This window comes from Oncorhynchus mykiss, chromosome 17 (assembly GCF_013265735.2).
Source record: "Oncorhynchus mykiss isolate Arlee chromosome 17, USDA_OmykA_1.1, whole genome shotgun sequence".
NCBI lineage: Eukaryota > Metazoa > Chordata > Actinopteri > Salmoniformes > Salmonidae > Oncorhynchus > Oncorhynchus mykiss.
In genome coordinates, this window is record NC_048581.1 from 62,329,215 (window position 1) to 62,352,325 (window position 23,111).

The 23,111-nt window shown below is 43.7% G+C and overlaps 1 protein-coding gene across 1 annotated transcript; it reads right to left on the reverse strand.

The window, feature by feature from the left end:
* Nucleotides 1-4,585: 4,585 nt before the first annotated feature.
* LOC110494315 (proliferation-associated protein 2G4) lies at nt 4,586-22,502 on the reverse strand. The gene is made up of 12 exons (XM_021569272.2): nt 22,336-22,502; nt 19,056-19,184; nt 17,252-17,357; nt 15,220-15,289; nt 13,271-13,427; nt 12,629-12,707; nt 11,908-11,986; nt 11,637-11,770; nt 11,350-11,444; nt 11,127-11,254; nt 5,757-5,810; nt 4,586-5,655 (listed from the first exon to the last, which is right to left on the reverse strand). The coding sequence occupies exons 1-12, from the start codon at nt 22,418-22,420 to the stop codon at nt 5,590-5,592; spliced, it is 1,182 nt and encodes a 393-aa protein (XP_021424947.2). The 5' UTR covers nt 22,421-22,502; the 3' UTR covers nt 4,586-5,589.
* Nucleotides 22,503-23,111: the final 609 nt, after the last annotated feature.

Genomic DNA, 23,111 nt, shown 5'->3' on the forward strand with positions numbered 1-23,111 from the left:
TGTAGGCAGAAATCGTTGAAATTTAAATCATATTTTATGTTGGAATTATATACCTATGTTCAGCTTTGTTCAGGCATGTCTACAATCACGTAAGTCTATGGGTGCTGTTTGTAATAGAAAAATGAGACACACTTTCCGTCCATGTAAGCTTCCTTTTAAATCTTATTAAGCAAATGTTATTTTTCCACCACACCTCCCCAATCCAAGTCATATATAATCTGAAACCTCTGATTAAAGTGAAACTGAATGGTCCAGGCATCAATTATATACACTACATGACTAAAAGTATGTGGACACCTGTTCATCTCATTCCAAAAATATGGGCATTACTATTACCATTTTTACACTCTACATGCTTCAGCACTTGGTTGTCTAACTCCTCTAGCTCCACAATGAAATAGGGTGCAGGCCAGCCAGCAGGCTGTTAGCAAGCCTGCCAGCATAGTGGAGTCTGCCACTAGCACAGTCAGTGTAGTCAGCTCAGCTATCCCCATTGAGACCGTGTCTGTGCCTTCGACCTAGGTTGGGCAAAACTAAACATGGCGGTGTTCGCTTTAGCAATCTCACTAGGATAAAGACCTCCATTCCTGTCATTATTGAAAGAGATCGTGATACCTCACATCTCAAAATAGGGCTACTTAATGTTAGATCCCTTACTTCAAAGGCAATTATAGTCAATGAACTAATCACTGATCATAATTGATGTGATTGGCCTGACTGAAACATGGCTTAAGCCTGATGAATTTACTGTGTTAAATGAGGCCTCACCTCCTGGCTACACTAGTGACCATATCCCCCGTGCATCCCGCAAAGGCGGAAGTGTTGCTAACATTTACGATAGCAAATTTCAATTTACAAAATAAAATGACGTTTTCGTCTTCTGAGCTTCTAGTCATGAAATCTATGCAGCCTACTCAATCACTTTTTATAGCTACTGTTTACAGGCCTCCTGGGCCATATACAGCGTTCCTCATTGAGTTCCCTGAATTCCTATCGGACCTTGTAGTCATAGCAGATAATATTCACATTTTTGGTGACTTTAATATTCACATGGAAAAGTCCACAGACCCACTCCAAAAGGCTTTCGAAGCCATCATCGACTCAGTGGGTTTTGTCCAACATGTCTCTGGACCTACTCACTGTCACAGTCATACTCTGGACCTAGTTTTGTCCCATGTAATAAATGTTGTGAATCTTAATGTTTTTCCTCATAATCCTGGACTATCGGACCACCATTTAATTACATTTGCAATTGCAACAAATAGTCTGCTCAGACCCCAACCAAGGAACATCAAAAGTTGTGCTATAAATTCACAGACAACACAAAGATTCCTTGATGTCCTTCCAGACTCCCTCTGTCTACCCAAGGACGTCAGAGGACAAAAATCAGTTAACCACCTAACTGAGGAACTCAATTTAACCTTGCGCAATACCCTAGATGCAGTTGCACCCCTAAAAACTAAAAACATTTCTGATAAGAAACTAGCTCCCTGGTATACAGAAAATACCCCAGCTCTGAAGCCATCTTCCAGAAAATTGGAACGGAAATGGCGCCACACCAAACTGGAAGTCTTCCGACTAGCTTGGAAAGACAGTACCGTGCAGTATCGAAGAGCCCTTACTGCTTCATCCTATTTTTCCAACTTAATTGAGGAAAATAAGAACAATCCGAAATTCCTTTTTGATACTGTCGCAAAGCTAACTAAAAAGCAGCATTCCCCAAGAGAGGATGGCTTTCACTTCAGCAGTAATACATTCATGAACTTCTTTGAGGAAAAGATCATGATTCTTAGAAAGCAAATTACGGACTCCTCTTTAAATCTGCGTATTCCTTCAAAGCTCAGTTGTCCTGAGTCTGCACAACTCTGTCAGGACATAGAATCAAGAGAGACACTCAAGTGTTTTAGTACTATATCTCTTGACACAATGATGAAAATAATCATGGCCTCTAAACCTTCAAGTTGCATACTGGACCCTATCAAATCAAATCAAATTTATTTATATAGCCCTTCGTACATCAGCTGATATCTCAAAGTGCTGCACAGAAACCCAGCCTAAAACCCCAAACAGCAAGCAATGCAGGTGTAGAAGCACGGTGGCTAGGAAAAACTCCCTAGAAAGGCCAAAACCTAGGAAGAAACCTAGAGAGGAACCAGGCTATGTGGGGTGGCCAGTCCTCTTCTGGCTGTGCCGTGTGGAGATTATAACAGAACATGGCCAACTAAACTACTGAAAGAGCTGCTTCCTGTGCTTGGCCCTCCTATGTTGAACATAATAAATGGCTCTCTATCCACCGGATGTGTACCAAACTCACTAAAAGTGGCAGTAATAAAGCATCTCTTTAAAAAGCCAAACCTTGACCCAGAAAATATAAAAAACTATCGGCCTATATCGAATCTTCCATTCCTCTCAAAACATTTTGAAAAGTCTGTTGCGCAGCAACTCACTGCCTTCCTGAAGACAAACAATGTATACGAAATGCTTCAGTCTGGTTTTAGACCCCATCATAGCACTGAGACTGCACTTGTGAAGGTGGTAAATTACCTTTTAATGGCATCAGACCGAGGCTCTGCATCTGTCCTTGTGCTCCTAGACCTTAGTGCGGCTTTTGATACCATCGATCACCACATTCTTTTGGAGAGATTGGAAACCCAAATTGGTGTACACGGACAAGTTCTGGCCTGGTTTAGCTCTTATCTGTCGGAAAGATATCAGTTTGTCTCTGTGAATGGTTTGTCCTCTGACAAATCAACTGTAAATTTCGGTGTTCCTTAAGGTTCCGTTTTAGGACCACTATTGTTTTCACTATATATTTTACCTCTTGGGGATGTCATTCGAAAACATAATGTTAACTTTCACTGCTATGCGGATGACACACAGCTGTACATTTCAATGAAACACGGTGAAGCCCTAAAATTGCCCTCGCTAGAAGCCTGTGTTTCAGACATAAGGAAGTGGATGAATGCAAACTTTCTACTTTTAAACTCAGACAAAACAGAGATGCTTGTTCTAGGTCCCAAGAAACAAAGAGATCTTCTGTTGAATCTGACAATTAATCTTAATGGTTGTACAGTCGTCTCAAATAAAACTGTGAAGGACCTCGGCGTTACTCTGGACCCTGAGCTATCTTTTGACGAACATATCAAGACTGTTTCAAGGACAGCTTTTTCCATCTACGTAACATTGCAAAAATCAAAAACTTTCTGTCCAACAATTATGCAGAAAAATTAATCCATGCTTTTGTTACTTCTAGGTTAGACTAGAAGTCTAATGCTCTACTTTCCAGCTACCCGGATAAAGCACTAAATAAACTTCAGTTAGTGCTAAATACGGCTGCTAGAATCCTGACTAGAACCAAAAATGTGATCATATTACTCCGGTGCTAGCCTCCCTACACTGGTTTCCGTTCAAGATATCCCTCTATTGGTGTGGGGGCTGTGCTTTGGCAAAGTGGGTGGGGTTATATCCTTCCTGTTTGGCCCTGTCCGGGGGTATCATCGGATGGGGCCACAGTGTCTCCTGACCCCTCCTGTCTCAGCCTCCAGTATTTATGCTGCAGTAGTTTATGTGTCGGGGGGCTAGGGTCAGTTTGTTCTATCTGGAGTACTTCTCCTGTCCTATCCAGTGTCCTGTGTGAATTTAAGTATGTTTAAGTATCCAGTGTCCTGTGTGAATTTAAGTCTCTCAAATTATCTCTCTCGAAGGACCTGAGCCCTAGGACCATGCCTCAGGACTACCTGGCATGATGACTCCTTGCTGTCCCCAGTCCATCTGGTCGTGCTGCTGCTCCAGTTTCAACTGTTCTGCCTGTGATTATTATTATTTGACCATGCTGGTCATTTATGAACATTTGAACATCTTGGCCATGTTCTGTTATAATCTCCATCCGGCACAGCCAGAAGAGGACTGGCCACCCCACATAGCCTGGTTCCACTCTAGGTTTCAGCCTTTCTAGGCTAGTTTTTCCTAGCCACTGTGCTTCTACACCTGCATTGCTTGCTGTTTGGGGTTTTAGGCTGGGTTTCTGTACAGCACTTTGAGATATCAGCTGAGGTATGAAGGGCTATATAAATACATTTGATTTGGTCCTATTCTGTGAGCTTGTGTGACCTACCATTTTAACACTGATGCTCCTAGAGGTTTCCAATTCACAATAACATAAATTTGTTGACCGGTGCAGCTCGAGCAGGGCAGAAATTTGACAAACTGACTTGTTGGAAAGGTAGCATCCTATGACGGTGACACGTTGAAAGTCACTGAGCTCTTCAGTAAGGCCATTCTACTGCCAATGTTTGTCTATGAAGATTGTATGGCTTAAATAGCCAAATCCACTCATTTGAAGGGGTGTCCACATACTTTAGTATATATAGTGTACTCTTTATGGCTGTGCAGTCTAAAGTAATCAGAAAGTATATATGTAATGTTGACTCATATCTGTGCAGATCAGATCATGACTCAATAGCTTTGTTGGAGCCTTCCAACAGAGAACATATTAGACATATTAAAAGGTAATTTTATTTCATTAGGTACAAATAAGTATTGGATACTGGTTATTCTTTAAAAAGTACATCTCAACATGTACTACTGTTGTCAATTTAGCTTTTTGCCATTTAATGACATGCTCTCACTTAGTTGAAAAACTGATTTGCATAAAATATGATTTCAAGCAGTTCTGAATTAAGACACTTTGTTTAAAAGCTACACTAAAATGTTTAATTTGGTTGATAAAAATGAGGTATTGTTGAAAATAAAAATTGATTTTTAAACTGAACAGCACGACACAATTCCCTTAAAAATCCCCTACCGGGGGGGGGAGCAGTAAGTATAGCAGGGTTTGTTCCCATAATAGTAACTCTTCAGGTGTTGGTGCAAGAATTCTGTCTTCGAAATTCTGTGCTTTAACCTTTCAATACTGTCATGTTGAATAATTGCAACACAAAATATGACTCGAGGCCAAAAGATTGAGTTGCTAACTCAAGTCTCATTCATGTACAATAGAAGTACCAAGTCGGCTCATTTGGATTTGGAATTATTTTAAAAAGTGTGACTGGCACCCAACTATTATTTTCCAACAAATATCATCCAGTTAAAATTGAGTTAATCAAAACAAAACTTCTACTTTGTATTGACATTTTTAATTTAAAAAGTTTATAACACTTCACCTATAGATTGCAACATTTCTGAAGTCAGGTACATCACCTAACGATAAGGTGTAAAAACACAATGCTAGAAAAGGTTTTTTATCCATCATATTCCAAAAATGTGTTTCCCCAATCTCATACTCCAGTTAAGTATCAATGTAAAATAAACTCCATATATATGTGTTACAAGGGTGTGACTCTTATTCAGACTCTAGATTCAACTGAATGGCTACAAAAAAAAAAAGAATTCAACAGATTTGAGAGCATTCCGAACAGGCTCAACTCCAAATCTCTCAGATGTATTCAATGGGCCAAATACTAGAAAAGGGCATGAGGGTCAAAACGAGCTAACAGTTGGGAAATATTTAGATTCACTTTCTAAGTTTGTTATATGGTGTGCGTGTGTGTGTGTGTGTGCGTGTCAGTGTGGCTGAAGACAGGTAGGCATCTAATCTGCAGCCTTGTTGCTTTCCTCAGTTGGCTGTCCAGTAGTGGTTTCCACAGTCTTGGAGGCCTAGGAGGGAGGAAGCAAGGCACCGATTAAGAATGGAGAGAGCAAACAGAATGTTTTGAATTAATTTTATTTTTTATTTTTACTATTGTCATATAAAATACCTTCTTTTTCTTCTTCTTCTGTGTTTTGCGACTGGCTGTGCTCTGTAGCAGAGTCTGGGGGAGAAAGAGGGATTGTTTGCTGTCAATCAAGAAATGTCTTCAAGGAAGAGAGCCACAACTGTCATGTACTGTCATGTTGTCTTGTCTCTGTCCTTTCCCTTCACCCTGTCTCCCTCTGCTGGTCGTTGTTATGTTACCTTTTCTCCCCCTCTTTTCCCCAGCTGTGCCTTGTCTCCTCCTAATTACCCATTCACCCCGTTCCCCACCTGTTCCCTTTTTCCCTCTGATTAGGTCCCTATATCTCTCTCTGTTTCTGCTCCTGTCCTTGTCGGATTCTTGTTTGTTTGTTTGTGTCATTCATGCCTGTACCAGACCATCGTCGTGTTGCTGTAACCTTGTCCTGTCCTGTCGGAATCTGCCTGTCCGTCTGAGCCTACGTTTTGTTTTCGTCATTAAAGTAACTCTGTTTTGTTAATTCGCTTTTGGGTCCTCATTCACTCACCTTAACAGAAGAATCCGACCAAGAATGGACCCAGCGACTTCGGATCCTCTCCACTCAGCCGTCGAGATCCAGGGAGCGATGCTAGGCAGACACGAGCAGGAATTGTCTGCTGCTCGACATGCCGTTGAGACCCTGGCCACCCAAGTCTCCAACCTCACAGAACAGGTTCACCATCTCCGCCTCGATCCACCGGCCACTTCCAGGGCTTTCGAATCTCCGGAGCCCAGAATCAATAACCCGCCGTGTTACTCTGGGGAGCCCACTGAATGCCGCTCGTTCCTCACCCAGTGTGATATTGTGTTTTCTCTCCAGCCCAACACTTACGCCAGGAGCACTGCTCGTGTCGCCTACGTCATATCTCTCCTTACTGGACGGGCTCGTGAGTGGGGCACGGCAATCTGGGAGGCAAGGGCTGAGTGTACTAACCAGTATCAGGACTTTAAGGAGGAGATGATACGGGTTTTTGATCGATCTGTTTTTGGGGAGGAGGCTTCCAGGGCCCTGTCTTCCCTATGTCAAGGCAATCGATCCATAACAGACTACTCTATTGAGTTTCGCACTCTTGCTGCCTCCAGTGGCTGGAACGAGCCGGCGTTGCTCGCTCGTCTTCTGGAGGGTCTCCGCGCAGAGGTAAAGGATGAGATTCTCTCCCGGGAGGTTCCTTCCAGCGTGGATTCCTTGATTGAACTCGCTATTCGCATTGAGCGACGGGTTGATCTTCGTCACCGAGCTCGTGGAAAGGAGCTCGCGTTCTCCGTTGCCCCCCTCTCCGCATCACTACCATCTTCCTCTGCCGGCTCGGGAGCTGAGCCTATGCAGCTGGGAGGTATCCGCATCTCGACTAAGGAGAGGGAACGGAGAATCACCAACCGCCTCTGTCTCTATTGCGGTTCTGCTGGTCATTTTGTCACTTCATGTCCAGTAAAAGCCAGAGCTCATCAGTAAGCGGAGGGCTACTGGTGAGCGCTACTACTCCTGTCTCTCCTTCAAGATCCTGCACTACCTTGTCGGTCCATCTACGCTGGACCGGTTCGTCAGCTTCCTGCAGTGCCTTAATAGACTCTGGGGCGGAGGGCTGTTTTATGGACGAGACCTGGGCTCGGGAACATGATATTCCTCTCAGACAGTTAAGGGAGTCCACGGCCTTGTTCGCCCTGGATGGTAGTCCTCTCCCCAGGATTCAGCGTGAGACGCTACCTTTAACCCTCACTGTTTCTGGTAATCATAGCGAAACCATTTCTTTTTTGATTTCTCGTTCACCTTTTACACCTGTTGTTTTGGGCCATCCCTGGCTAGTTTGTCATAATCCTTCCATTAATTGGTCTAGTAATTCTATCCTCTCCTGGAACGTCTCTTGTCATGTGAAATGTTTAATGTCTGCTATCCCTCCTGTTTCCTCTGTCTCTTCTTCACAGGAGGAGCCTGGTGATTTGACAGGGGTGCCGGAGGAATATCACGATCTGCGCACGGTGTTCAGTCGGTCCAGGGCCACCTCTCTTCCTCCACACCGGTCGTATGATTGTAGTATTGATCTCCTTCCGGGAACCACTCCCCCCCGGGGTAGACTATACTCTCTGTCGGCTCCCGAACGTAAGGCTCTCGAGGATTATTTGTCTGTAGCTCTTGACGCCGGTACCATAGTCCCCTCCTCCTCTCCCGCCGGAGCGGGGTTTTTTTTTGTCAAGAAGAAGGACGGGTCTCTGCGCCCCTGCATAGATTATCGAGGGCTGAATGACATAACAGTTAAGAATCGTTATCCGCTTCCTCTTATGTCTTCAGCCTTCGAGATCCTGCAGGGAGCCAGGTTTTTCACTAAGTTGGACCTTCGTAACGCTTACCATCTCGTGCGCATCAGGGAGGGGGACGAGTGGAAGACGGCGTTTAACACTCCGTTAGGGCACTTTGAATACCGGGTTCTTCCTTTCGGCCTCGCTAACGCTCCAGCTGTCTTTCAGGCATTAGTCAATGATGTCCTGAGAGACATGCTGAACATCTTTGTTTTCGTTTACCTTGACGATATCCTGATTTTTTTCACCGTCACTCCAGATTCATCTTCAGCACGTTCGACGTGTCCTCCAGCGCCTTTTAGAGAATTGTCTTTTTGTGAAGGCTGAGAAGTGCACTTTTCATGCCTCCTCCGTCACATTTCTCGGTTCTGTTATTTCCGCTGAAGGCATTAAGATGGATCCCGCTAAGGTCCAAGCTGTCATTGATTGGCCCGCTCCTAAGTCACGCGTCGAGCTGCAGCGCTTTCTCGGCTTCGCGAACTTCTATCGTCGTTTCATCCGTAATTTCGGTCAGGTGGCAGCTCCTCTCACAGCCCTTACTTCTGTCAAGACGTGCTTTAAGTGGTCCGTTTCCGCCCAGGGAGCTTTTGATCTCCTCAAGAATCGTTTTACATCCGCTCCTATCCTTGTTACACCTGACGTCTCTAGACAGTTCGTTGTCGAGGTTGACGCGTCAGAGGTGGGCGTGGGAGCCATTCTTTCTCAGCGCTCCCTCTCTGACGACAAGGTCCACCCATGCGCGTTTTTTTCTCATCGCCTGTCCCCGTCGGAACGTAACTATGATGTGGGAAACCGCGAACTGCTCGCCATCCGGTTAGCCCTAGGCGAATGGCGACAGTGGTTGGAGGGGGCGACCGTTCCTTTTGTCGTTTGGACTGACCATAGGAACCTTGAGTACATCCGTTCTGCCAAACGACTTAATGCGCGTCAGGCGCGTTGGGCGCTGTTTTTCGCTCGTTTCGAGTTCGTGATTTCTTATCGTCCGGGCTCTAAGAACACCAAGCCTGATGCTTTATCTCGTCTCTTCAGTTCTTCAGTAGCCTCCACTGACCCCGAGGGGATTCTCCCTGAGGGGCGTGTTGTCGGGTTGACTGTCTGGGGAATTGAGAGGCAGGTAAAGCAAGCGCTCACTCACACTCCGTCGCCGCGCGCTTGTCCTAGGAACCTTCTTTTCGTTCCCGTTCCTACTCGTCTGGCCGTTCTTCAGTGGGCTCACTCTGCCAAGTTAGCCGGCCACCCTGGCGTTCGGGGTACGCTTGCTTCCATTCGCCAGCGTTTTTGGTGGCCCACCCGGGAGCATGACACGCGTCGTTTCGTGGCTGCTTGTTCGGTCTGCGCGCAGACTAAGTCCGGTAACTCCCCTCCTGCCGGCCGTCTCAGGCCGCTTCCCATTCCCTCTCGACCGTGGTCTCACATCGCCTTAGATTTTGTCACCGGACTGCCTTCGTCAGCGGGGAAGACTGTTATTCTTACGGTTGTCGACAGGTTCTCTAAGGCGGCTCATTTTATTCCCCTTGTTAAGCTTCCTTCTGCTAAAGAGACGGCACAAATCATCATCGAGAATGTTTTCAGAATTCATGGCCTTCCGTCAGACGTCGTTTCGGACAGAGGTCCGCAATTCACGTCTCAATTTTGGAGGGAGTTTTGCCGTTTGATTGGGGCTTCCGTCAGTCTCTCTTCCGGCTTTCACCCCCAGTCTAACGGTCAAGCAGAACGGGCCAATCAGACTATTGGTCGCATCTTACGCAGTCTTTCTTTTCGCAACCCTGCGTCTTGGTCAGAACAGCTCCCCTGGGCAGAATACGCCCACAACTCGCTTCCTTCGTCTGCGACAGGGCTATCTCCTTTTCAGAGTAGCCTCGGGTACCAGCCTCCGCTGTTCTCATCTCAGTTCGCCGAGTCCAGCGTCCCCTCCGCTCAGGCTTTTGTCCAACGTTGCGAGCGCACCTGGAAGAGGGTCAGGTCTGCACTTTGCCGTTATAGGGCGCAGACTGTGAGAGCTGCTAATAAGCGTAGAACTAAGAGTCCTAGATATTGTCGCGGTCAGAGAGTTTGGCTCTCCACTCAGAACCTTCCCCTTAAGACCGCTTCTCGCAAGTTGACCCCGCGGTTCATTGGTCCGTTCCGTATTTCTCAAATCATTAACCCTGTCGCAGTGCGACTTCTTCTGCCGCGATATCTTCGTCGCGTCCACCCGGTCTTCCATGTCTCCTGTGTCAAGCCCGTTCTTCGCGCCCCCGCTCGTCTTCCCCCCCCCCCCCCCATCCTTGTCGAGGGCGCACCCATCTACAGGGTCCGTAGGATTTTGGACATGCGTCCTCGGGGCCGTGGTCATCAGTACCTAGTAGATTGGGAGGGGTACGGTCCTGAGGAGAGGAGTTGGGTTCCCTCTCGGGACGTGCTGGACCGTGCGCTGATCGATGATTTCCTCCGTTGCCGCCAGGCTTCCTCCTCGAGTGCGCCAGGAGGCGCTCGGTGAGTGGGGGGGTACTGTCATGTACTGTCATGTTGTCTTGTCTCTGTCCTTTCCCTTCACCCTGTCTCCCTCTGCTGGTCGTTGTTATGTTACCTTTTCTCCCCCTCTTTTCCCCAGCTGTGCCTTGTCTCCTCCTAATTACCCATTCACCCCGTTCCCCACCTGTTCCCTTTTTCCCTCTGATTAGGTCCCTATATCTCTCTCTGTTTCTGCTCCTGTCCTTGTCGGATTCTTGTTTGTTTGTTTGTGTCATTCATGCCTGTACCAGACCATCGTCGTGTTGCTGTAACCTTGTCCTGTCCTGTCGGAATCTGCCTGTCCGTCTGAGCCTACGTTTTGTTTTCGTCATTAAAGTAACTCTGTTTTGTTAATTCGCTTTTGGGTCCTCATTCACTCACCTTAACAACAACAGAGCTGCTAAGTGTAGAAATAGACTGGTCAAAACCTCAGATGCCATCTCATACCCTTATGCAGTTACTTAAAGTGTAGGCTCTGAGGTGCAAGTCCCTGTTCATTAATATAGTTATTCATGTAATATGAGCGGTGAAGAGCCATTCAGGTCGCCTGGGGCCATGGGCTGGGAGCCAGCTGGAAGCCCTACTTACCCTCAGTTCTGCATCCTGCACCTCGTGCTCTGACTTGTAGAGCTCTGGCTCAAAGGGTCCACTGGTGATTTTATGGGGGCCATTGGCCATTAGCAGCACTGTGAACTTAAACTGGGCCACAAACTCTCCTGAGAAGCAAAGAGAGAGATAAATGACACACATGGTTAGGAAAAAAAGAAACAGTGCACAGGGGATAGGAAAAGAAAGATGCAGAGAGACTCACCCTCCTTCTCATTGAGCACACTGAAAGGCTGTAGCAACTCGTGTTTGGCACACTCCACCACGCCCAGGCGGGCTTTGGCCTCATCCTCAAATGCCCTGAAGAGAGGAGAGGAACAAGACACACCTGTTAGCTGAGGTCGTCTCCAATGGACAGTCAAAGCACCTGACTCACAGCATCAGAGAGATGGTTGATGAAAAAAAAAGTCCACGACTTTAATGATAAGATTATGGTGTTGATGTGGTTGGTTATAACAAGTCTCTCTGACACTTCTAATGAGGACATCCTACCTGAGAGTGAAGGGCATGGTGTCGAAGCGTCGCTCCACATCGCTGAAGAACATGCGGGAGGTCTTCATCTTCAGCCCGTACTGCTTACTGGGGTCCCTCTTATAAATGGTGGTCCTCTGGCCTCCATCCCTGGCCTGGGCAGGGGACAGGAGCATAGAAACATCAGTATTGGACAGTCACATTTAGCCAGGTAAGAAATTAAAAGTAATATTGCCCTTTTCTATCTATGTTACCGCATGGGGGCATTGGGATCCCCCCCTCGCTCTCTCACCTTCCCTTCACCAGTGCTGATCAGCACATCAACAGCGTAGACCTCGTGCACCTCAAACTCTGCCTTCTCATGGTCCTTCCTGCAGATGGGCATCAACAGTAGCCAATCAGAGCAACTCACATCTTTCATTTATCATTCAGTCCTAGTGACGGTCATGGAATTTTGGATCGGCCAAATTACCGTTATAACTGTTCAAATAGCAAAAAAACAACAACAAAAAACTCTCATGACTGCATGTGCTGCTCCAGACTGCATGTGGTCCTAGGCGTTGCCTTGGACTCAAATCAGAAACTGTGTTTACTGACTGACGGATAGCTAGCTAGCTGGACTTCTCTGTGAAGTCACAGAGTGTGTCCTGTTTTTGGTATTCCATTGGGTGCATGTTTTTCCATGATCGCTACAATACTGTACCTTGCTGAAACAAGGAGCAACAATGTTTCATCACGGTGTAAAGAGACCATGTTTGTATGGAAACGGACTCAACTGCACTTCTTGTCTTTTTGAATGCCCGGCCATTGTCTTCAGTTCCACAACACAACATTTAAAAACGGGCTAGTTTTGTCTCCTCTCGTCTCTTCTTATATCGGCTGTTAGATGTGAACAAGACTTACTTTCATACAAAACAAAAACGTAAACGCAACATGCTGTCTGCCTTCGTGGTACTGCACTTCATCAAAACACTATTCTCTGCATGTGTTCAAGTGCTTGGACGTTAATGTACCTTTGCTGGTCTGTGGGGTTCTGAATGATGGTTTTCTCTCCATCGATGACGTGTTGCTTCAGCTGATGAGATAACATACCTTAAACAGAAAGATACAAAGCCATTGCAACAGTTTTCTCCCCACATTTTACTGCAGTCACACAACAGTTAACTGCATAGACTGTTGGCTGACAATGTCCTGAAAATGATGCTTGTGTTGTGCATTGATGGGGCCGGAAGCCATGCATTGTTATCATTCTGAAAGGTCAGATGGCTAGCAACAATTACAATAAGGTGCCATGTGGGGAATTTTAGGTGGCTCATTTCAGCTAGTTTTATCATGTTTTTGATACCATGTCTTGTTGTGAGGCGTTTCCAACAACTGTAACAATGTATTTGAGAGACAAGTGCTCATTGTGCAAATGCATTTGTTTTCAATAAACATTTGGAGACTAACTATAGTTTACATGTTTTCAACAATCTAAGCCAACCCAGTCTGTTTTGTCCCATAGTTTCGCAAGTATCGGTTTTGTTGCTAAACAACCAACCCGTCTATATGTAACCCGTCAGCTAAAACCGTTGATTCACTATCTTAGACCGATGAATCAGAGTCAACTCTCAGGGCAAAACGGACTTTCTGCCTCAACTAGTGAAGGCACTCACCCTCGATGGCTGTGCATTTGAATGACTGAGCGATCTTGTTCCAAGCCTCTGTCACCTTTGAGTTCTGGTTGCCAGGCTTGACAAGGCGTAGGGCTGCCTCCGCACACAGATGAGCTGCCTTTATCACATCAGCTTTCTTCCCGGTCACTGGCGCCTCCTACATGTACAAGGCAGAGAGGTAAGGTCAGGGCGCGACGTTTACCTTCTTTTTTTTTCAAGGAGCACGTGTGCGCCTAAATTGAAAAAATGTAGATGTACACAAAGACATTTATGAGCAAAATTGAAAATATGAGATATTAAAGCTAAAATCCTTACATTTTTACCAGCACACTGGTGGTCGCACAGTAAAAATATTTAGGGACACATGCCAGAACCCTGAAGGAGAGTTAATGTGGGTGATTTAAAGATATTTTCTGGAAGTTTTCTATAATTTCAGCCAGTAGTTTTGAAAGTCGTGCTCATGAGCCAAAACGGATCCCGAAAATTGTGCACAATTGTGTACAACGTCCTCACGTCATTGTTCTCAAGCCTCTGTAGCGTGTGCTCAAAGAGAGTAGAAAAAACTCTGTGGTGTTCATGTGGTGTGCATGTTGGGCTCACTCCAAAATTGGGGCTGTAATGAAAACACGAAGCAGACCAACTCTTTGGTCCTTTAAAAACCTGCTGAATATAAAATATTGTGCTATAGCTTGGAAAATAAATACATGTGACTCTGGATGACAACATAATGATGTTTGTTTCCATTTGGGCTGTTTTCCTTAAGAAGTTTCATGTTTTGTTTCCTTGCCAGTATCGAGATACTGGTATCATCCCGGCACTACCAGCAACCTCATTGGACAATACTGGGCCTATCCTGATCCCGCCTCCCACTTTAACCTTGCAACCTCATTGGACATAATTTTAACTGCCAATTAACATCGTCCGTCAGTTTGGTTGTTGCAGGCCAGTTCCCGACTTCCTGTAGTTGCACCCAAGGTCTCATAGTGACGTGATAATGTAATTTCATACAATGGAAAGTTATACCGGTAGTTATACGATGGCATCAACTCCTTGAAAGTTGTGTATTTATTATAAATAGCATTTGGCTACGTGATGAATAATGATCGCTGACAATTAACTGCAGTGTTGGATTATTATCCCATATCATGGAATAATACCTTTGTGAATGTTTATGACGACAAAAGTTGGACACATGGAATTATTTGAATTGGATATCCATTGATAACAGAAAGGTAGGCCGATATTTTATTGTCTAAAAAGTGGGTGAAAGCATGCATTTCTCGAGTGCATCAACATGCGTGTTGTGTCATGATTGGCGAATGGGACAAATGGATGGACGCGCACCTGGTAAAAACCTTACAGCCTATTGTGCAATATGTTCCAAAATTCACCAGCGACACCACTTAGAAACTAAAGGTTGTCAGCACAGTGTTTGTGATCGGGTGGAGAATTCCCTTCTAATGTATTTGTGTGGCTACAGGGGCATCTTTAGCGCACAACATTCTCTGGTTTGCAGAGAAATGCTTTGAAAGAAATTAAACTACTTAGGTCTAATAGATCTCACTTCTAATTCAGGAGGCTTTCTAACTTCTGATGCATGGAAGTTATCATGCATTGATGAATCAATGAATTTTCGCTGTTATCAAAATAACTAATGGTAAGCGCATGCAGCCACTCATCCCACTTGCTTCAGAGCGCACATTCACTGCATGACAGGAATGAGCAAGTAGATTTCATGCACTAAATTATGGCAGGTTAGAATGTAAGGATTCTGTGCTTCTTTCCACTGGGAGAGGACTGTAGATCATTTATTATGCATGTATGAGCCACACATTTATACGTCAGGTCCAAAACGGGATGCAAAAAAATAAGGTCATTTTCAATCCTCCAGAATATATCTTCAATGAGGGCTTAAGAAAACCAAGTCATTCGTTCATAACGGTACATACCTTGGTAGCTCCCACAACAAAGCTATGAGCCACATTTGAGATGAAGCCATCAACATGGACTCCAAGATCACTGCAGAAATAAAGGGGACAGAGATGGAGAGGATAAGAGAAAAGGAGAGATGGGAATGTTTAAGTTATGAAGGAAATAGAAGTTCATCAGACATTCAGAAATTGTTATGCCAACCATGTAGTGGTGTAGCGATGTTATATGATGACCTGTTATATGTTGTGTAATGTAGGTGTCTTGATGTGTTTGGACCCCAGGAAGAGTATCTGGGGAGGCCTAATAAAATACAAAACCAGTTGCTGATATCTATGACATTGTGTAAAAAGACATATAGATGAGACGATTAAATACATTTAGACAAGGACAAAATGGCAGTCATGTTGTGCTTCCAAAGATCAAATGGGAAAAAGTTTACTGAGAAAAAAAGACAAGGTCAGAGATAAATTAAACAGCCTAATTTGTGTGATTATATTACGGTAAGTGTCGAGTGAGGATATGCTCCGAGGGTAAGTTGTTATTGGCTTGTTCACCTACAACCATACTGCAGGGGGGTCATAATGTCTTCCAAAGACAGCACCCATGACAATGAAATTGCTAGTGAAGGATACACCCAGCCTTTTGTTATAGTAATGAAAAATGACTTTTCAACAGATTCAGAGAATGGCACAGCCCTACAGTAATACAACACATTGGTTGGCATAACTATCTACACTGAACAAAAATATAAACGCACCCATTTCAAAGTTTTTACTGAGAGTTCATATGACCAAATTGAAATAAATTAATTAGGCCCTAATCTATGGATTTAACATGACTGGAAATACAGATATACATCGGTTGGTCACAGATTTCAACAACAAAAAAGGTAGGGTGTGAATAAGAACCAGTCAGTATCTGGTGTGACCACCATTTGCCTCATGCAGCGCAACACATTTCCTTCGAATAGAGTTGATCAGGTTGTTGATTATGGCCTGTAGAATGTTGTCCCACTCCTCTTCAATGGCTGTGCCGAAGTCGCTGAATATTGGCTGGAACTGGAACACGCTGTTGTACACGTCAATCCAGAGCATCACAAACGTGCTCAATGGGTGATATGTCTGGTGAGTATGCAGGCCATGGAAGAACTGGGACATTTTCAGCTTCTATGAATTGTGTTCAGATCCTTGCAACATCAGGCTGTGCAGTATTATGCTGAAACATGAGGTGATTGCGACAGATGAATAGTAGTAACATTAAAAATTCTCTGGCAAGAGCTCTGGTGGACATTCCTGCAGTCAGCATGCCAATTGCACGCTCCCTCTAAACTTGAGACATCAGGGGCATTGGGTTGTGTGACAAAACTGCACATTTTAGAGAAGCCATTTATTGTCCCCAGCACAATGTGCACCTGTGTAATGATCATGCTGTTTAATCAGATTCTTGATATGCCACACCTGTCAGGTGGATGGATTATCTTGGAAAAGGAGAAATGCTCACTAACAGGGATGTAAACAAATTTGTGCTCAAGATTTGAGAGAAATAAGTGTTTTGTGTGTATGGAAAAGTTCTGGGATCTTCTATTTCAGCTCATTAAACATGGGACCAACACTTTACTTGTTGGGTTTATATTTTTGTTCAGTATAGTTGGCTCTTTAACACTAACAATATTCCAGACAGTGAAATCCTTATATTGACAGAAGACAGAAAACAGGAAAGGGAGGGTCAACAGAGAGATGACAAAAGTGGCAATCCAACAACTAAGATGAAAAGGCTTGTTCAACTATACAATGGCAATAGTGACAATTAGACACCATTACCAGATGAACAAGGCTAGTAATCCAATCTTTACTTATCGTTTGCCATATAGACATACAGGCACATAGACATACAGGGAGACAAGACCTAACGAAGACGACAAGTCAACAGCCAAGGAGACCCCATCAGATGCATGAGAACACAGCAAACAAGATGACAGACAACACATACTTGGGAGACTGAAGACACACAGAGTGAAGGGGTAACATTACTGTAGATTGAGGTTCATACATTTTGACCAGATCTCCATCTTTAAGTGTGTAGTCAGGGTCACTCTTCAGGGGAGAGAAGTGGCAAACACAGTTATTGACTGAGACGCTGGTGGGGAAGGCAATTCCTGGAAGAGGGAAGAGAGAACCACCAAATCTTCAATTGAAAATAATCTGCAGTGTTTATGAGAGACCTGACTGATGACAAATAATGTCCCCCTTTTCAACCAATATCACTCCTCATAGTTATGTCATCTCACTGACATATTCAATAACTCATCCCATGTACAGGCCCATTGTGAATGTGCGGCATGTGTTTCTGATCTGGAGACAGTATGACAACATACTGTCCCCCTCACAAAAGAAGGCATGGCTTTGAACCACCTGCCCTATATAAACATTTATGGGAGATTGTTGGCCCTATCTTATCTGTCTCTTATAACTACATAGTAGGGGTGTGAACGTTTAAACGACATTGGGATAGTTAACGGTTATAAAAAAAAACTACTACCAACAGGTCCCAATCAATCAAATGTACTCATAAAGCCCTTCTTACATCAGCTGATGTCACAAAGTGCTGTACAGAAACCCAGCCTAAAACCCCAAACATTAAGCAATGCAGGTGTAGAAGCACGGTGGCTAGGAAAAACTCCCTAGAAGGCCAGAACCTAGGAAGAAACCTAGAGAGGAACCAAGTTCTGAGGGGTGGCCAGTCCTCTTCTGGCTGTGCCGGGTGGAGATTATAACAGAACATGGCCAAGATGTTCAAATTTTCATAGATGACCAGCAGGGTCAAATAATAATAATCACAGTGGTTGTCGAGGGTACAACAGGTCAGCACCTCAGGAGTAAATGTCAGTTGGCTTTTCATAGCCGATCATCTACATCATTAAGGGAAAATAGAAATTAAACAAATACCTAAAGCAACAATTCTGTCATGTTAGTAGGAGGAGATATGCATCTTTCAAATGATTTGCCAAGGATATAAAACGCTCCACACCTCATCGATGTTAATAGTTATCAAAATGGCAGAGTGAGGCAGGGAAGTCCTGTATGGCAATACTTTGAGAAGTTAAATGAGAAGCTGGTGAAATAAATACAAACTGTGCAAGGTGGAATTGAGCTCCAGTGGCAATTACAGGTGAAATATTTAACCATCATCTGAAAGGGAGGCACCATGGAGTGAGAAAATCACAGCACTGATTACAGAAATGATTGCAGTTGATATGCATCCATTGTCAATGGTAGAGAATGTCAGCTTCACTGCCCTGATGGCATATCTAGAACCAGTCTACAAGATGCTATGTAGAAACAAATGTAACGACCTGGATGGTGAAATTGTACAATGATTGCTCTGCGAGTACAAAGCGCGAGCTCTCAAACACCATACGTGGTGTTAACAGCAGATTGTTGGATGTCTATGAACACACCATCATACGTCACTGCAACGAACCATCACATTAATGAAAAGTGGGACATGCACTGACAATTGAGCACATGGAGGAGAGGGACACAGCAGGGAACCTAAAACAGCATTAAGTAGCAGTAAAATGAGCGTCTTCTGTAAGTAGCAAGGACTGCGGTAGATTGAACTGTACTGCCCCCTAGCGGTCATTCACAGGATCATATCTGAATAGTAAAAGTAAAAGATTTGATCTTTTCATTTAAACCTTTAAATGATTTAAAAAATTGCAGTTTAAACATTAAGAACAATTGTAACACCATTCCGCTTGCACTTCTCATCCAGCTTTTACCCCCCTTCCACCCGGGCCCTTTACCCCCCTTCCACCCCGGCCCTTTACCCCCCTTCCACCCCGGCCCTTTACCTTTCTTCAAGTCTTTCTCCTTCCTGAAGACCTTGCCAGTTTCTGCCATGATGTGAGCGTCTCCCTTTTCACAGAGACTGAGCACAGACACCCCTGACTTGGCCTCCTCAATCACCATGCGCAGGGCCTCTAGGGAGAGCAACAGGGCAGGGGAATAGGAGGTGGAGAGGTATGAGACATTTGAGAGGTGAAAAAGAGTGTAGTAGTGAGACCAAATGTGTCATCATCACATTCAATCAGAACACGTGCGTTCTCTATTAATAAGACTATCCATCATGGTTGTATTATCTCATGATGAATCAGCTGCCATTTAACCGAGTTCAATGTTAGGGTATGAATCTTGACCCTGGACCTGAGGTCAGTTTGAAGCCTGTCCATAGAGGAGTAAGGAGGAGTCTACCGTGTCCGGAATTTACTTCCCCATTCATTTATTGTATTCAGGGTTCATTCAAACATAATTTACATTTGTTTTTTTACTATTGACAGTTACAGCGGATTTCAAAATTGTATACCCATTCGCTCTCCTTAAATATAGGTCATCTGATTTATTTGTTTGTCTCTGAATTGTTTAAATCAAACTTTTCTCTGCCAGCTCCTGATATCAGTGCATAAAAACTTAGAGGTCTACTGAATTAGCCAGGTGCGCATGGGCACACATGCACACTAAGGCTAAGCTCGTTTTCCCATTTGAACTATGCTAGTTTCCGTCCTCATTACCAAACTTGATAAATACTCCCACCCTCGACTTCATAACTCCTTTGCTAGTTATACAATTATGTAAATAAGAAATTTGCTGGAAACTTAAAGTATTTGTTTTATTGAATAGTCATGACCGGTTCGAGATGTCGTAAGATGACGGTGGTGAAGGAAATCATTGCTACTTAACGCGGATCCAAGTTCAGTTTTGAGATCCACCGGCATCACCCACCGGCAGGGTTAGCTGGATGTTTCTGACTGGTCTTGAAACTGTGACAACGGGCAGCTTCTCCTCGCTTGGTTTGATGGGATAAGTAGTGATTTTGCCAACACCGCCAGCTATGTACAGTCATATACCCTTATACCCTGACGACACCGTGCGCGTCAACAAGCATCTGCGTTGCCAAGGGCTAAAATAGAAGTCAGTTCTATTTGTGATGCAGATCGTGCTGCAAGTCCTGCCTCTCCTATCTCCTCATTGGTTTATAGAAGCAGATACCCACGTGCCATCTCCTCATTGGTCATACCCACGTGGGTGATTGAAAGACGAACTGTGTTGTTGGTCGTCATGGTAACTATGAAAGTTTGGATGCCAATCATCATATAATTTCAAGGAAGAAAAAGCCTGGAAGGAGGCGAGATGACTAGAAACGATTTGGTTGACCGTTTTATGTTTGGATTAATTGTCGAAGTAGAGGGCCATGTGCATTTCAGGTAAAATAACAACGTAATATTTATATCCCAGGACAAATTAGCTAGCAACAGAAAGCTATCTAAATAGGACAAAGTAGCTAGCAAGTGCAAGCTAGCTAGCTAAATTTCCATAAATGTTTAATGCTTTTGACCTGTCCCCAAATGAATGTAATTGGTTCAGAGTTTGTTTTGATATTTTAACCTGCGTGTCATGATCGTGTTTGGTGTAGGGGGAAAAATACATTTATTCACGATGGTGCACGAGTTTGGGTCCGCGTTAGCCCTTGGCAACGCAGACGCTCATTGGCGCACGCGAGCAGTGTGGGTGCAATAATTGATCAATATAGATTTCTACATTTATTTTGCAACGCGAGCGGTGTAGTCATCCTATTAACCTTTTATTAAACTGACTATCGTATCTGTTGATTAAATCTGACTTACTATAATGAGTAATCCAGTAATGTCAGAAGTTACGAGAAAACAGCAACTCTACAGAGCGCTAACACTACAATGAATGGAAAAATTACTTCCGGATACAAATGGTCTGTGGAGCACCTCCTCCTGCCAAACACCGCCACCGATCTAGCTGTGTCATGTCTAGAAAGGAACCAGCTTCGTCAAATTATCATCAACAGTGGAATTTTGGGGCATTTTAGCTAACCTAACCCAATTCTCCTAACATGCCAAGTTATTTTTTGTAATGTCAATTAAGGTGGCTCAACAAATCACAGCACAGATTGAAGGGTAAACTTCCTGCTTTTACTTCTTGCTATGGTTACACTCAAAATGGCTGCCAGTCCACCCATTATGTCATCATTGACTTAAATGAAGAGCTGTCCATTTATAATACCTGTGAAAAAGTTGTCAGTGAGGCAGCTAGCTAGCCAAATCACGTGTGGTTGGAATAATATTTCCCTGTCAAGTTTAAGCCTTTCCTAGTAAAATTGTCTCAGTTGACTACAGCTAGGCAGAACAAACGTACACATATATAGCCAGACCTATTTCACTTTACTTGGAACTAGCTAAATTAGCTAGTTATGACTGCTAGTAAGGGACAATTCCATTACGACATAATTATGCGGAGGCTAATTTTTCACTTTAAATGTGTGCCAAACAAAAATCAATGATTGCAAAGCTAAACAAACCATACAATTCTATGTACAAGCCAGCATTTTTACAATTTCCACCGAATTTTACAAAAACAAATTTACTGTAACAGTACAGATTCAGAGTTTGTTAACAATACTGGCACAAACAGCATAAACCATCATTCTGTTACAAAACTTTGCATTTGCATTGTTTGTCAAGTAAACTTATTTTTATAAACATTTGTTACATTTTTTAAAAGTAATCTTTGTGCATAGAGTTTTTGTTTCTTGGTTTTTGTTTGACATAACTAACCAAATTTCCAAGGCCACTTCCTAGCTGTGTGGTTGACATGGAAACATAAATTCCGTTAACTACTGTAACTCCACAAACAGTGAACTAAGATTATGACAATACAAAACATAACGTTTGCTAGCTAACTACATCTACCTAGCAAATACAATAATGGTTACTACTGTCTGGTGTCACTGTTGATAATTAATGTGTAGGTAACGTTTGCTAGTTAGCCATTATGTTCACGGTCCTTGACAAAATAACCGTTAACCATAGTTAGCTGGCTTACTGAATTTTGCTCACAAAATAACATCGTGAAGTCCGCTTGCTAACACTAGACTGGGATACCAGGGCTAGGCCAATTTCCATTCCACGTTTCTAAACTGCGCCTACTATATCAAAGCACATGGTTGTGTTGGTCTGTGCCTACACATCAGGCTGGTGTTGTACGAAAGGCCGCCAAGAGCAGGTCACCTAATTTAAATGCAAGTCACCCCGATCTGACACTTACGGTTGGCGATGTCACCTCCCATTTTGTACTTGGTGACAACCAAGTCCTCAGCGATAGTCTGTTCTTGTTCTTCATTGTCAGACATCTTGACAGCGACTCTCTTGACAACACACCTCCTAATGTGTCGGCACCAAGACCCGACACCTGTGTGAAGCTAGCCACAATAGTGGAATTTGCAGTTCGACTACAAAATACAAGTCACCAATTGAACGTGATACTAACTGATACAAATAATGGAATCATGTCATATTTGGAGTAGATAATGCTAAACAAGTTTGGAAAGTTGTTATATACATTTGAAAAAAGTCCATAATTGCTGAACAATGAATCAAATGGCCACCCGGACCATTTACATTGACCCCCTCCATACTTTGTTTTTACACTGTTGCTACTTGCTGTTTATTATCTATGCATTGTCACTTTACCCCTACCTACATGTAAAAACTAACTCGACTAACCTGTACCTTTGCACATTGACTCTGTACCTGTACCCCCTGTAAAACAGTCTCGTTATAGTTATTTTATTGTTTTACATTTATTAAATGTTTTACTTTATTTTATTTAGTAAATCTTTTCTTTACTGTATTTCTTGAACTGCATTGTTGGTTAATGGCTCCTAACTAAGCATTTTATGGTAAGGTCTAAACCTGATGTATTCGGCACACGTGACAAATAAAATATGATTTGATTTGATAATTAGTCAATATATGCTAATATTTGTGAAACTCTTCACAGTTGTAATCTGTGGATGTCACTGAGTAGGTTGATACCCCATT